The 15,402-nt window shown below is 34.8% G+C and overlaps 1 protein-coding gene across 2 annotated transcripts in view; it reads left to right on the forward strand.

Annotated features, from left to right (window-relative positions):
* The window catches only part of LOC100375615 (peripheral plasma membrane protein CASK-like), a 57,066-nt gene that overhangs the window by 29,090 nt on the left and 12,574 nt on the right, over positions 1-15,402 (forward strand). The window contains exons 8-12 of one of the 2 annotated variants that reach the window (XM_085498455.1): positions 2,700-2,822; positions 8,329-8,364; positions 9,597-9,680; positions 10,081-10,186; positions 11,821-11,942. In XM_085498455.1, coding sequence (XP_085354581.1) covers positions 2,700-2,822; positions 8,329-8,364; positions 9,597-9,680; positions 10,081-10,186; positions 11,821-11,942 — 471 coding nt within the window. The remainder of the gene's footprint in view (positions 1-2,699; positions 2,823-8,328; positions 8,365-9,596; positions 9,681-10,080; positions 10,187-11,820; positions 11,943-15,402) is intronic. The other variant, XM_085498457.1, reaches the window with a different exon arrangement.

A 15,402-nucleotide genomic window follows, 5' to 3' on the forward strand; every position in this document is an offset into this window, starting at 1 on the left:
AATTACTCACATAGCATATGGCTTTGTTTCAAATAACCCACATGGCCTATAGTTCTGTTTTAAATTACTCACATAGCATATGGCTCTGTTTCAAATAACCCACATGGCCTTGGGCTCAACTTTCAAATAACACACATGGCCTATGGCTCTACTTTCAAATAACCCACATGGTCTATGCTCTACTTTCAAATAACTCACATGGCCTATGCTCTACTTTCAAATAACACACATGGCCTATGGCTCTACTTTCAAATAACCCACATGGTCTATGCTCTACTTTCAAATAACTCACATGGCCTATGCTCTACTTTCAAATAACCCACATGGTCTATGGCTCTATTTTCAAATAACACACATGGCCTAGGGCTCTACTTTCAAATAACTCACATGGCCTATGCTCAACTTTCAAATAACCCACATGGTCTATGCTCTACTTTCAAATAACTCACATGGCCTATGCTCTACTTTCAAATATCTCACATGACCTATGCTCTACTTTCAAATAACTCACATGGCCTATGCTCTATTTTCAAATAACTCACATGGCCTATGCTCTACTTTCAAATAACTCACATGGCCTATGCTCTACTTTCAAATAACCCACATGGCCTATAGTTCTGTTTTAAATTACTCGCATATAGCATATGGTTCTGTTTTAAATAACTCGCATGGCCTATGCTCTACTTTCAAATAACTCACATGACCTTATGGCTCTACTTTCAAATAACTCACATGACCTTATGGCTCTACTTTCAAATAACTCACATGGCCTATGCTCTACTTTCAAATAACTCACATGACCTATGCTTTACTTTCAAATAACTCACATGGCCTATGGCTCTACTTTCAAATAACTCACATGGCCTATGCTCTACTTTCAAATAACTCACATGGCCTATGCTCTACTTTCAAATAACTCACATGGCCTATGCTCTACTTTCAAATAACTCACATGGCCTATGGCTCTACTTTCAAATAACATACATGACCTATGGCTCTACTTTCAAATAACTCACATGGCCTATGGCTCTACTTTCAAATAACTCACATGGCCCATGGCTCTACTTTCAAATAACTCACATGGCCTATGGCTCTACTTTCAAATAACACACATGACCTATGGCTCTACTTTCAAATAACTCACATGGCCTATGGCTCTACTTTCAAATAACTCACATGGCCCATGGCTCTACTTTCAAATAACTCACATGGCCTATGCTCTACTTTCAAATAACTCACATGGCCTATGGCTCTACTTTCAAATAACACACATGACCTATGACTCTACTTTCAAATAACTCACATGGCCTTGGGCTCAACATTCAAATAACACACATGGCCTATGGCTCTACTTTCAAATAACTCACATGGTTTATGGCTCTACTTTCAAATAACTCACATGGTTTATGGCTCTACTTTCAAATAACACACATGACCTATGGCTCTACTTTCAAATAACCCACATGGTCTATGCTCTACTTTCAAATAACTCACATGGCCTATGCTCTACTTTCAAATAACCCACATGGTCTATGGCTCTATTTTCAAATAACACACATGGCCTAGGGCTCTACTTTCAAATAACTCACATGGCCTATGCTCAACTTTCAAATAACCCACATGGTCTATGCTCTACTTTCAAATAACCCACATGGCCTATGCTCTATTTTCAAATATCTCACATGGCCTATGCTCTACTTTCAAATAACTCACATGGCCTATGCTCTACTTTCAAATAACTCACATGGCCTATGCTCTACTTTCAAATAACTCACATGGCCTGTGCTCTACTTTCAAATAACCCACATGGCCTATAGTTCTGTTTTAAATTACTCGCATATAGCATATGGTTCTGTTTTAAATAACTCGCATGGCCTATGCTCTACTTTCAAATAACTCACATGACCTATGGCTCTACTTTCAAATAACTCACATGGCCTATGGCTCTACTTTCAAATAACTCACATGACCTATGCTTTACTTTCAAATAACTCACATGGCCTATGGCTCTACTTTCAAATAACTCACATGGCCTATGCTCTACTTTCAAATAACTCACATGGCCTATGCTCTACTTTCAAATAACTCACATGGCCTATGCTCTACTTTCAAATAACTCACATGGCCTATGGCTCTACTTTCAAATAACTCACATGGCCTATGGCTCTACTTTCAAATAACTCACATGGCCTATGGCTCTACTTTCAAATAACTCACATGGCCTATGGCTCTACTTTCAAATAACTCACATGGCCTATGGCTCTACTTTCAAATAACACACATGACCTAGGGCTCTACTTTCAAATAACTCACATGGCCTATGGCTCTACTTTCAAATAACTCACATGGCCCATGGCTCTACTTTCAAATAACTCACATGGTTTATGGCTCTACTTTCAAATAACTCACATGGCCTATGCTCTACTTTCAAATAACTCACATGGTTTATGGCTCTACTTTCAAATAACTCACATGGCCTATGCTCTACTTTCAAATAACTCACATGGCCTATGCTCTACTTTCAAATAACTCACATGACCTATGGCTCTACTTTCAAATAACACACATGGCATATGGCTCTGTTTCAAATAACTCGCATGGCCTATGGTTTTGGGACTAAATCAAGGCGATATAATAAAGATTTTTGTGTGTGATTAAACAAATAAATAAGAATATAATGTTTATATGTTAATTAATAGCTAAAGACTAAAGCATGGGAGCACATCTCTGAAGCTGCTAAAGACTTACTTCAAAAAATGCTGAGTGTTGATCCAGAAGAAAGAATTACTGTTGATCAAGCACTGTCACATCCATGGCTTCGAGTAAGTCGTGTTTCATTTATTCTGTCTCACTGCAGTTCCTCTATAGATGTACTGCGTTAATGATATGACAATTGTAAAAGGTTTGAATTATTTATTTATCCGTTTTCTGCCTGGTCTATAGAGGGACTGTAATCACTAACATTTTTGCAAAGGACAGTTACTTGTTGTGTTACCATGGAAACTACCATATATATGCATGTACTTTACATATTGCTATTTCTCTTTTTCTGATTGTCTGCAACTGCACTTCTATGTCATTTTTTCTGATCAGTACCACCCTGGCTTTCTGTGTACTGTGTATATTCTGTGAATTAGGTACATCTAGTTATTAAAATGTCTTTCATTTATTTGTCTCATGGGGTGCACCAAAAATTTGTTGTGTTTCTATGGAAATCAATGCAAAAACATCATACTTTAAGGTAGCGAGAAGGGAAATTTTCACTTTTTTCTTGATTTTTCAAAAATTGATAAAACGGTTACTTTAGACCTTGATACATCACTCCAGGTTTACAAAAGATCGAAATTGCGAAATAACGTTGCTCAAATTAGTGTTTTAAAACACTAGCAGAAAAGACTACAACTGCCGTTTCGTGGATATTTGCATAGTGTTTATCTTTGGAAGGAATTAAATGATAACATCTTATCTGTATACTCTGTTGTTGACGATTCTGATATAACGGGTGATAAGCTTCCAGTTGCAAACAATGCGTGTTTATCTAACGTCCATTGTCAGCATTATTGTCAGTCGAGACTTCGTCGGAGAAACATGGTCATACAGTACTCATTTCGCCCAACCTTCCGCTTTTACATCGACCGCTTATCGCTTAATTTCCGACCACGCGGTCTTGTCCGACCGGAAACCGACCGCATTTTAATCGCGTTTTTTTTTTCGCTCGCTCGCTCATTGAAAACATTGACCGCTCGCCCAAACACTGAAAACTGGCACATGGGTGGTCGAAATGGTGGTTTTGATAGTAAAGTGTGAACATACAACTAGTATTAACTATTATTACATTCTGAACGACACTTCAAATCTAATAGCTGTATTACACTTGTATCGTGAAAGCAACTGAACTGGGACTTCTTGTTACGTGTTTTGGGTGCTTGTTCTAGATGTAATATTTTAATTTTAATTTTAATGAGACAGTTACGTGAAAAAAAGCCTAGGTAACTCCTTTTGACAGAGCAGAGAAACGAGGAAATGTTAGTGATTAATTCCAAAAATAACGATATCGAATCCACATCGGTCCACGTCTGGTAAAATTTGACATTCAATTTTTAAAATTAAGTCACGATCATTGAATGAGCTCGGTCTATACCGTATACGTACCGCAAAAGTGTTCCCACAAAAAATATTTTCGACTAAAAACGGCCACATGCCCTGAAAAAATCGAACAGAGCTTGACATGTATGAATAATTTATTGGGCTTAAATGAAAAACGTGTCAAATTTAGTTATAGCCATACTAGTAACTATTTGGTGGCCAGTCGATGAACAATTCAAAGTCCTTCAGGGCTGAAAATCATCGACGCTACTCTGGTTTACTTTATTTCACAACTTGCAGAGAAAACTGATTCGCGTGAGCTCTAATGTATCTTAGCCTAGTATTTTCTTTTTGAACTAAGGTCAAATTCCATCAGTTTGTCAAAATATATGTTTTTCAGCGAATAATTTTGAAGCCTGTCACAGCACAAACAACTATGTGAATCGACGCCGGTGATTGGATTGTACGACGACCCTTCAATTAGCGTCAAATATGCTTTGTTACAACATCATTGATTGGCTGAGAGTCACCTGATCGGAGCACGAACTGGGTCACAAAACCATATTTGTCCGTATTATCAACAGGACTTTGCAAAATAACCACACCCACATTTTCAATCATTTTTAGCGCGGAAGTTGCCAACAAAAGTAAAATAAATCGTGAATTTCATGGATTCGAATAAAATAAAGCAAGCGATTGATAAGGATGATTATTAATATTTTCCCCGATGCTCTTCGAATTTTTATTTTTGTTATTTCAAGGTAAGAAATGGCTAGCTGAAGTTGCATCGTCTTCAATGCGGTTGTTTCACCGCGAACAACTCTAGCTCTGTTTTGGGCATGGTTTAGTTTTGCGATGTAAAATAAAATATATATTAAAATAATAATACTTGATTAATTATTTGGGGTTTCAGCCCACAAATTACGGACATGATCTCCATGAATTACGGTCAATGTTTGTCTTCTCTCGGCTGATTGTCACGGTGTTGATCGACGCCCTTCCTAAACTCAGTATGGAGAAACCAACAGGGATCGACATTCCAAACAAACAATCGAAATTATCAACGAAAGACGAGATTTTTCTAGATATTTACAAACATACAAACATATGTAAAATTAACAAATACACAAAGAGGTGTAATATTAGGTTTTATTTTAGGCTTAGAAATATTTTCTTTCACTCAGCCCATGCATGTAACTGCCATTTAGCTTTACGGTCCTTCAGCATCGGGGGAAAACAACAATAATTATACAAAACACATTGCGAAGACTCAACAATCAGGAAAGAAACCCCAGACAGCCCTGTCGTACTTGTGTTGAAATACATTTTGTATTTCACGTCAGAATATTGTTTAAAATAAAATATTCAGTCCAAGCCAAATCGAGGTCAAAGGGTCAGGTTGCGTGCATATAATTATATATAGTTAAAACAAAAAGTATTTGAACTTTTGTCAGCTGTTCAACATCTATAAAAACCAGAAAGACAATTATAAGACAATGTGAACCTCGGAAATTATTCTGTTAGTCCGAATTTTAAATACGCGCGAGCGAGCAGGTGGGCGGTGATATTTCGGGGTTTGCGCGGTCGAAAATAAAGCGGAAATTGTTCGGTCGAATTCAACAAGCGGTCGCAAAAGCGAGAGAAAAAGGTGATTGGAAAGCGGAAGCGGGCGGGAGGTTGTGCGAAAGGAGTACTGTAACTTTGCACAACTTTCTTTTAAATCGTTTTATTTTCCAAGTCAATATTCTATTTTACTAATACATTTTTTTTCTAACGCAATGGCGAAGAAAAGAAAGAAAGCGTTGACAGACGAGGCAAAGAAAAATCTGCCACTCAGTGTCGCACTCTGACACAGCAATTTTTTTTCAAACATCGGCCATTTTGTTTCACCATGAAAACCGTTTTATGAGATGTCTTATCTGAGACACTTGAAGGATTAGCTTGTTTGTAAACTGTCAGCGTGTACAGTGGGACAGTAATGTTTGTCAGAGGATTATCCCTCGTTGTTCGTTTGCATAACAATGGAAAACCCGAACGTTCCTGGAGTACGGACTCAAATGCCAGCAGTTTTCTTCATTTTTCGCGCTCGAGCTTGAAATTATTCATTATCTGACACTCTTTATGAGTTCTATGATATCAGTGGTTAATATGTTTGGCCATTTTTAGTGTATATTTATAATAATGCAGCAAATCTACAGTGTTTTATTAACCAAAACTGTTTTTCGCGTTTTTCTCGAGTTGAAGTTTTGATCGAGAACGACTCATTGGGACCGCCGCCAAATCAAGTGCGTTCGGACTAGGACATTCAAACTCGCAGTTATCGATCAAAAGATAATGATGGTGCGAAATATGTCTGGGTTTTTAAAGAAAATGCTTTGTCACAGAATAATAGTCTGTTAAAGGTGCCAAGTATGAAATAATTTGGGGACAAAAAAACAAACCTGCATAGAAATCGGAATAATAGGTCTTTTGATTATCGGAGACGCATTTCAATGGACTTAATTACGGACAATGCATAACTTAAATTTCACCAGGAAATTCCGCAGTGTGCTCTCGCAATCGCGTACTTAGTCATTTTTACAAGGTTCGCCATTTTTGATGTCACGTGATAATTATGTAAACAATGTCTGTCCAGTTTGTGCGAACTTGCACCTCTATACTTAGTCTTTTGATATATATAACCTAAATTACTGTTCTGAACGAGACAACAGACAGAGAATGTTTTATTTAAAAACGTCACAAAACCTTCTCGCTACCTTAACATGGATAAAATACTTCTGTATTGCGTTCAATATTGCCAATATTAAGAAATTCACACTATATGCCCCACACAGCATTCTGATTGGTTAATATCCAGATTGACCTGTCACTTAAAAGGATACAGTTTCAGGTCATGAAAAATACATGGTAAATATTGATACGCATCAAGTGTTAGTGTAGTTCTGAAAATTTGATTACTTAAAAATAAGTTAAGTTTACTTACATTTCAACCAATGAATTGATTTTTTGTATATTATTAATATTCATGAAGTAATCAACATTTGCTCTATTGTAGCTTGTTTTCATTTGACAATTTTTGGTACTCATCATCACCAATAAAATTTAAATCACGGAGTAACTTTTCAGCTCCGCTGTCGACTTTGTCGAGCAGAGCTTATCATATGAGTGATTGTCCGTCGTCGTCCGTGTCAATTTTACTTTTACGTTTTACTTTTTCGACTTCTTCTTGAAAACTACAAGCCTGAATGCTTTGATACTTGGTGTACATGTACCTTGGGTAGACCTCTCTCAGATTTGTTCATTTCATGATGATATCTTCAATTCTCTAATTTTGGTGAATATTTTTGTCATTTTTGGTAAAAAGTGATATTTTTGACTTCTTGTTAAAAACCACAAGTTCAATTGCTTTGATATTACATATATAGGTACTACATGTGGATCACTCTCAAATTTGTTCATTTTGTAATGATATCGTCAATTCTCTAATTTTGGTGAATATTTTTGTCATTTTTGGTAAAAAGTGATATTTTCGACTTCTTGTTAAAAACGACAAGTCCAATTGCTTTGATATTATTACATATATAGGTACTACATGTGGATCACTCTCAAATTTGTTCATTTTGTAATGATATCTTTAATTATCTACAGTAATTTTGGTGAATATTTTTGTCATTTTTTGTAAAAAGTGATATTTTCAACTTCTTGTTAAAAACCACAATCATTTATGGTGAAAAATTATATTTTTGAATTTTTGTTGAAAACAGCAAGTCCCATTGCATTGATACTTTGCATATTGTTCATTTTCTAATGATATCTTCTGTTCCATAATTGAAATGTGCATTGCAAACAGCGGAGCTATCTCAGCCGAGAGGCTGCTTGTTTGTTATCATGTGGAAATAATTTTGACTGTGAAAAGTCAGCTTTTGGAGGTTTCTATTTTAGAACCTTATGCAAGCATTTCTCTTCATTGCACTATTCAAAAAAAATGTCTGATTTCAACAAATGAGTACTAAGGTGAATGTTGCATGATAAAGTGACACTATCTTCATAACTATGTGTGTGTCTATCAGCCATACAAGAAAGCTTGCATAGCAATTATTTACCAGGAGAATTGCTAAAAAACACTTATAGTCCTCTTGGCAGGATTCTTTTTAACAATACTGTGAGTGTTATGTTTTCTTGAGTGACTGAGTATAACTTTTGTTGAAATGCTGTTTGTCTTATACCTACATCCTTGTGTAGGGTTCTAGCTATGCTGACACTTGCATTGCACACCAGGTAATTTATTTCTAAAGTATTCACATTCATTTGGCATGACAACACAGTTATACATTTCTGTAAATTATACCATTACTGTGCATGCTTATTAATATTAACACTCTTCCTGTACAATTGACCTTCATTCACCAAGTCTCAAGTACATTGTCCATTCACTACTGAACTTGAAGGAGTTGTAAAATAGGAATAACTTTTTGGATCACTGCTATGTTCTTTTCTTGATTGTCATTTTTAGTTGCCATCTAAATGTGCATGGGTTTGAATACCATTCAGACTCTATATATTGCAGTGTATTGAGTTGATGTAACATTATCAATGGTCTACATGGTCATAACCTTGGCCTCAGTCTCAGACCTTGACATGGTCATAACCTTGGTCTCAGTCTCAGACCTTGACCCATCATGACAATAGGTTTCTTTCAAGGTGACTTTATACACTGGTGTATGAAATCCAGGAAGAGTGTTAATTGCTAAATGTGAATATGGGCAATCTATTTTCTGCCAGCTGGCTAGCAACCCTGCTAATGTCCTTCTTGTCATCCTTGGTGTAGCTTTGTATTCAAGCATGGCTTGCAGTTAAAGTAGTAGAGGATCTTGTATCAGTCATTTAGAATATCAGTTTTATTAAAACAACTAGCGATACAACAAAAATTACTGCACAACATACTCTTAAAATAAATGTGATATTATTGGGTCTCCTCTTTATCTATTTTGATGTATATCCATACAAATGTGTTTATACATAGATATAATGACATTGATTAGTATGGAAATACCACAAGATATGATATTGTTACATTAATAAATATATATAGGTTATACTAAAACTAGTTTCAACAAGTCCTTACGATATTTAGTAATTATGATCACATCTATATATTTTCAATCATTCAAATTATATTATCCAACCATATTTGGTATTTTACTAGATAATGATCAAGTGTGTGATATCTTATTTATTTAACAGCACAGAACTGTATCTAGTTTTTATTGTCATGAATATGTGATAATATAACACCCAAATGTTGATAAACTAGTTTTTGTTTCCTTACTTCACCTGTAATGTTTGCAATAATGCATCTATTGCTTTTTTTGTTGCGGGTTGCTTGTAAAGTGGTGTTGCCATGGGAATATTTTATTACTCCCAAGAAAAGAAAAAAAAAACTAATCTTGGAGGCTTACTTTCATTGGCTATTGAAGAGATCCAGTATCAATATTTTCATATTCTTTCAGGAGCGTGACAGAATTGCACCAAAACTTCATCTCCATGAATCTGTTGAAGAACTGAAAAAATTTAATGCTCGTCGTAAATTGAAGGCAAGTTTCATTTATTTGTTATTACTGTAAATCGATTTTATTTTTGCATTTTTTCGTTAGTTTTGTAAGTCGGGTAAAATGTGAAATTTTGTTAGTGGTCATTTCATTGGGATCTTTGAGATAGTGAATCGCATTGACAATTATTTTAGTGCAAAAATGTATACAAGCCAAAATGATATCATTAAAAGTATTTTTAGCACTGTGTAACAGGGCTGTATATGTTAATCAGGATTTCTGTGTTCTTCACAGCTTACATATATATATTCTGTCAAAACAACAAAAAGTTGTCATCACCTGTCAACTCCCAACTGTATAGCCATGCTTTGGCCACTAAATGTTCACAATGGTTTGTTAGTATGTAATATTTCATGTTTTATTGATGTTTATTTTCTGTCAGCAGGGCGCGGTATTGGCCGCAGTGGCTAGCCATAAGTTTACTAATTTCTACAGTGATCCTAATACATCACATATTCATGATTTCATGGAAGATGACCCAACGTCTTCAGGTAATTGTTATACTTAGGCAGATTTCAGTTTGGTGGGCTACAGGTGTGCTGAGCATATGTTTAATGTATGACTGAGACATTGCTATGAACAAAAACAAGAATTATATAAAAAAAAAATCACAGATTCAGATATTTTATCATTATTATTGTTTGATTTAGTCTTACATAATTAAAATATCTTTCAGTATGGAGCATAAAGAAACCATTAAAACCTTGCCATTGTGAAGTTGGAAATCCACTCCTTCTAAACTGAAGACCAAATTGATGTTAGAAAAATGTCATAATTGCCATGGGAATATTATTATCTATCACATTTTGCAATATGTTGAAATTTCTTATTCTAATACAAGTTTGCGTAGAGTTCCTTCTTTGTATGTTGCACCGGAGCCATGTACCATTAAAATCCTAAATATATATGTAATAGTAACCGCACTCCCTGATTTCAGCTTCATGGTTAAAGAATTCTTAACAAAAATTGAAAACATGAAAAGATCCTCTTACTAACCGCTCCGCCAATTCAATAAGACTCTGACTGACTTCATTGTTTCAACCAGCTGGTCCAAAATGGCATTGTTCCTAATCCTATTCATTTGTTTCGACAACGTGCTTAAAATATTTACAACTATTTATTGTTCAGCCATGATAAGACGTCAGACACGCAGTGCAACTGCTTTTGTTCTGGCAGCAACCTTTGTCAATACTCCTAATGAATACGTCTGTATTTTCGAAAATGAGCTGTTATCACCGTAAAAGTGTTAAATTCTTCTCCAATGCTCAGTTTATCTTTCAAAAACAACTAGTTTCTTGATATAAAAACAAAAATCATGTCGTTTTCCCCATGGGAATCAAAGCCGAAAGATCGCACTACATTATCAGTAAATCTCTTCCGTGTTGCGTTCACCATGAAGTCGCTGAACTGTCATTAACATATTTAAATGAGCTATGGTAATTTAAACAACTTGGCACCATCCAGCATTTTGATTGGTTAATTAGCGACTTGACCAATCTGGTCTTGTGTGCATTCAAAAAACATGGCAGATATCGTATCGCATCGATCATTTACATTTGACTGAAATCATTCATTCACGCTGAAACTAAGTTGCATTTCATAACAATTCAACGAATTTATTTTTCATGCGTTATTATGATCACTACTGAGAAATAATCAACAATTTCAACACTTTGAAAACAATTAAGTTATTCACTTGTCAACCGCAGCATGGCCGGATTGCGCTATCGTACCGTGATAATTTGCTACTACCGTTAGCAATGCATTCGTGTTTGTTTTTATTATTTGAAACTTTTGTTATAATATACTTTCCGTTCAATAAATAATTACATGTTTTTCAACATTTTGTGATGCCCATTTCAGTATGGCCTTTCATCGCCTAAATTAGAGTGATGCCTATATTGTTTGTTTTGTGCACGTGTTGGGAAAAAATTACCATGCCATTTTAGTGATTGCAATATGTATGTAATATAAATCGCACTCCGAACTTGAGCTTTGGACCCCAATTTTTAAATTGATACATTGTAATATAAACCGTGGTTTATATTATGACTTTTACGATACTAGTGTATTACTTTCATTTTATCATCAAGGTTTCAGTATTTTAACTATGTTTTATTTTTAGGTGCTGTCTCTCAAGTACTAGACAGTCTAGAAGAAATTCAGTGTCTTTCAGATGGCAATGAAAAAGATGTAGATTTCCTTCATAGTATATTTGAAGATACTCGACTTCATGCATTGTTAGACGTAAGTACAAATGATTGTTTATGTCAGGGTTGACAATAAAAACATGTTAATTTGAATCTCAATTTGAATTATGCAGATGCTCATGAAATTTAAAATTTTTAATAGGGTTCAGTTTAATTAATTAGTCCCTGTTCGGACGCAGTCAGAAAACGGGGACTTATGTTTTGACCTCTGTGCGTGCGTCTGTGCGTGCGTCCGGACCTGTATGCCTGGACCAATCACAATCAAACTTCACACATACATCATACATGATATCATACATATGCACGTCAATTTGTTTCACGATCTGATTCAAGATGGTCGAATGGCGGCCATTTTTGTGCTAAAAATCATCAAAATCGAGCATTTCCCTGCTGTTTACAGATGGATTTTGTTCAAACCTTGTATATACGTTGGACATTATTGGACCTTGATGAACATCATTTTGTTTTACGATCTGATTCAAAATGACCGAATGGCGGCCATTTTTGTGCTAAAAAATCATAAAAATCATAAAAATCAAGCATTTCTCGGCTGTTTACAGATGGATTTTGTTCAAACTTGATATATACATTAGAAATTATGGAACCTTGATGCAAATAATTTTGTTTGTCAGATAACATTCAAAATGGCCGACTGGCGGCCATTTTTGTGCTAAAAAATCATCAAATATCAAGCATTTCTGGCATTTATGGATGGATTTCGTTCAAACTTGGTACATACATTAGACATTACGGGTTCCTGATGCACGTCATTTTATTTTTCAGATCAGACTCAAAATGGCTGTCTGGTGGCCATTTTGTTTTAATGAATGGGTTTCCAGACCCATATGTCTGACTTGTTTTGACTGATTATGTTCAAATTTTTAATATTCATTATACATCATGTCACAGATATACGGATATATTGGTTTGACGATCCTTTTCAAAGTGGCCTAATGGTCGCTATTTTTGTGCTAAAAAATTTGTTTTATTTTTTAGATCGGATTCTGAATGGCTGACTAGTGGCCATTTTGTTTTAATGAATGGGCTTCTAGAGCCATATCTCTGACATGCTTTGACTGACTATGTTCAAATTTTATATATTCATTATACATATATTCATAATGGCTGATTTTGTTTTAATTAATGCTGTTCCAGAGCAATATCTCTCAATACTCGTTTGACGATCAGATACAAATGTCAATCATTTAAATGTTAAACAATCATCATATTCCTGACATGTTTATATTCCAGCTATATTACTATAAACAAAACTTTATGTCTTAAATTTGATAACTAACGGGGACTGAGCCATGCATGGCTTGTTCATAAATAATTTGTGCATTATTTTTAATTTATTCATAATCACAAAGTGTAGTGGTGATCTGGTTAGTTGTCATTGCTGTTAACATTTGCAGTGTTTGTAAAACTGTGAAACAGTCAATCAGACTCAATGTTTTGTTCATATATAGCAGGTGATAATGACTTGGCAACTCAGTTAGCTGGTATACTTTGTATTACATCAAATGTAATTGCAAAAAAAGATTCTCAAAAGTTTCATCCATGGTCAGCAGTTTAAGATGAATTGCATAATTTAAAAAAAGAGTGCATTGTTTTCTTCTCAATAAATTTGTTATAAGTTTCAGGTGGTTCATCTTTGTTAGTTTGCAAGCAACACAACAAGAACTTATAGATGGACATCTGTCTGTGTGTGTGTGTGTCACCTCTATCTCAGACATGACTATTCCGATCATATTCAAACTTCACACATACATCATGCATCTTGGGATACAAATGCATGTCATTTGTTTCACAATCCGGTTGAAGAATGAAGATGGCTGAATGGCAGCCTTTTTTGTGCAAACAATTTATAAAAAATTAAGCATTTCTGCCATTATGGAACCTGATTTCTGTTGTATAAAGACTGATTTTGTTCCAACTCAGTACAAATATAAGACATTATAGGACCTGGAATGCACAACATCTTGTTTTGTAGATCAAAGTCTAAATGGCCATTTTGTTTTAATAAATACTGTTTGGGAGCCATATATCTGACATGTTCTGACTGATCATGTTCAAACTTTATATACATCATACATAATGTTGCATACATATACATGTATTTGTAAGTTGATCCTATTCAAGATGTACCAATGGCAGCCATTTTAATTTTGAAAAAATCTTCAAAATTAAGCAACTCTGCCATCTCTAAAGGGAATGTTGGTTGTGTATGGATGAATTTCATTCAAATTTGGTACATACATACATTGGACATTATAGGTTCTTTATGTACATTATTTTGTCATTCTCATCTGATTTGATTTTTGAGGACATTTTGTTTTAAGCCATACCTCTGACATGCAATGACTGTTCATGTCCAATCTTTATATATTTCTCTAATGTGCAGGGGAAGCTTTCAATCCCAGGGATTGTACCAGGGAATTATGGGACATCTTTGTTTTATGTTTGCACTGTTTATTTGTCTGTTGTTTTCTGTTGAATTTTGAATTTAGTAAGTAAATGTATTTAGTTTAAGCTTAACTAGGGGTGCACCTTTAAATCAATTTCCACACTACAATAAACCGTGGCAGCAATTTAGAAAAAAATAGTTAAATTATTTTTAAATTGCGAGTATAAACTTAACAATAATTGAAAGGGGTTACAATTCAAGAAAGACAATATGATCAATTACATCATTGTATTTTGATTCAATAAATGTTTTTCTATGTTTTGAATTTGGTATATGGGCAAAGTTTTGATGGTTTTTCTATGTTTTGTATGTCTATATCATCATTACGTCATTGTGAATTTACTTTATAACATCAAAGTTTGAAATGTAACATGGGGAGTTTGACACATGGAAACAGAAGGGAAAAAAAACAGATAAATAAAATTAAATTGAGACTATTAATATTCTTATTAGCTATATTCTGGAACTGGCCAGTTTTGGGTAACAAAATTGATAATTTAATACCTGTATCACCAGGCTATCAAACTTGGCATTGGTAATAACTGCATTTTTACGATTATATCAGAAACCAGAATGTCCCCTTAGATGACCTCTAAGGAATGTGCTTGGGCAAGATACATCGCTGCATTTATCATGAAGTTAAGGGGCCCAATATTGGAATGCTGTTAGACAGACTGTCTTGAAGCTTTCAGACACTGATACAAAACAAATCTCATCTATGTACACACATTTTGTTTGATTGGTCTGTCTCTTATAAATTGTTAATATGTAAGTGATATGTGGAAAAGTGTTAAGAGAGTACATGTATGGAATTCCTGCATATTAATGAGCAACATAGAGCTAGCATATACACATACTTTTTATACAGTCATCAACATGAAAGGATATGAAAACCTCTATACCAATCAATGTTTGGAGTCCGCTTTTTCAAATTGGGTAAGCTCACTTGCTATGGTTTCACTATCTTGACATCTTAGTTAATAAGAAGATGGTTATTTTCACCGATGCAGTCAAGCATCCTGTCCTGTTT

The sequence above is a fragment of the Saccoglossus kowalevskii genome, chromosome 1 (assembly GCF_978046115.1).
Source record: "Saccoglossus kowalevskii chromosome 1, keSacKowa6.1, whole genome shotgun sequence".
Taxonomy (NCBI): Eukaryota; Metazoa; Hemichordata; class Enteropneusta; family Harrimaniidae; genus Saccoglossus; species Saccoglossus kowalevskii.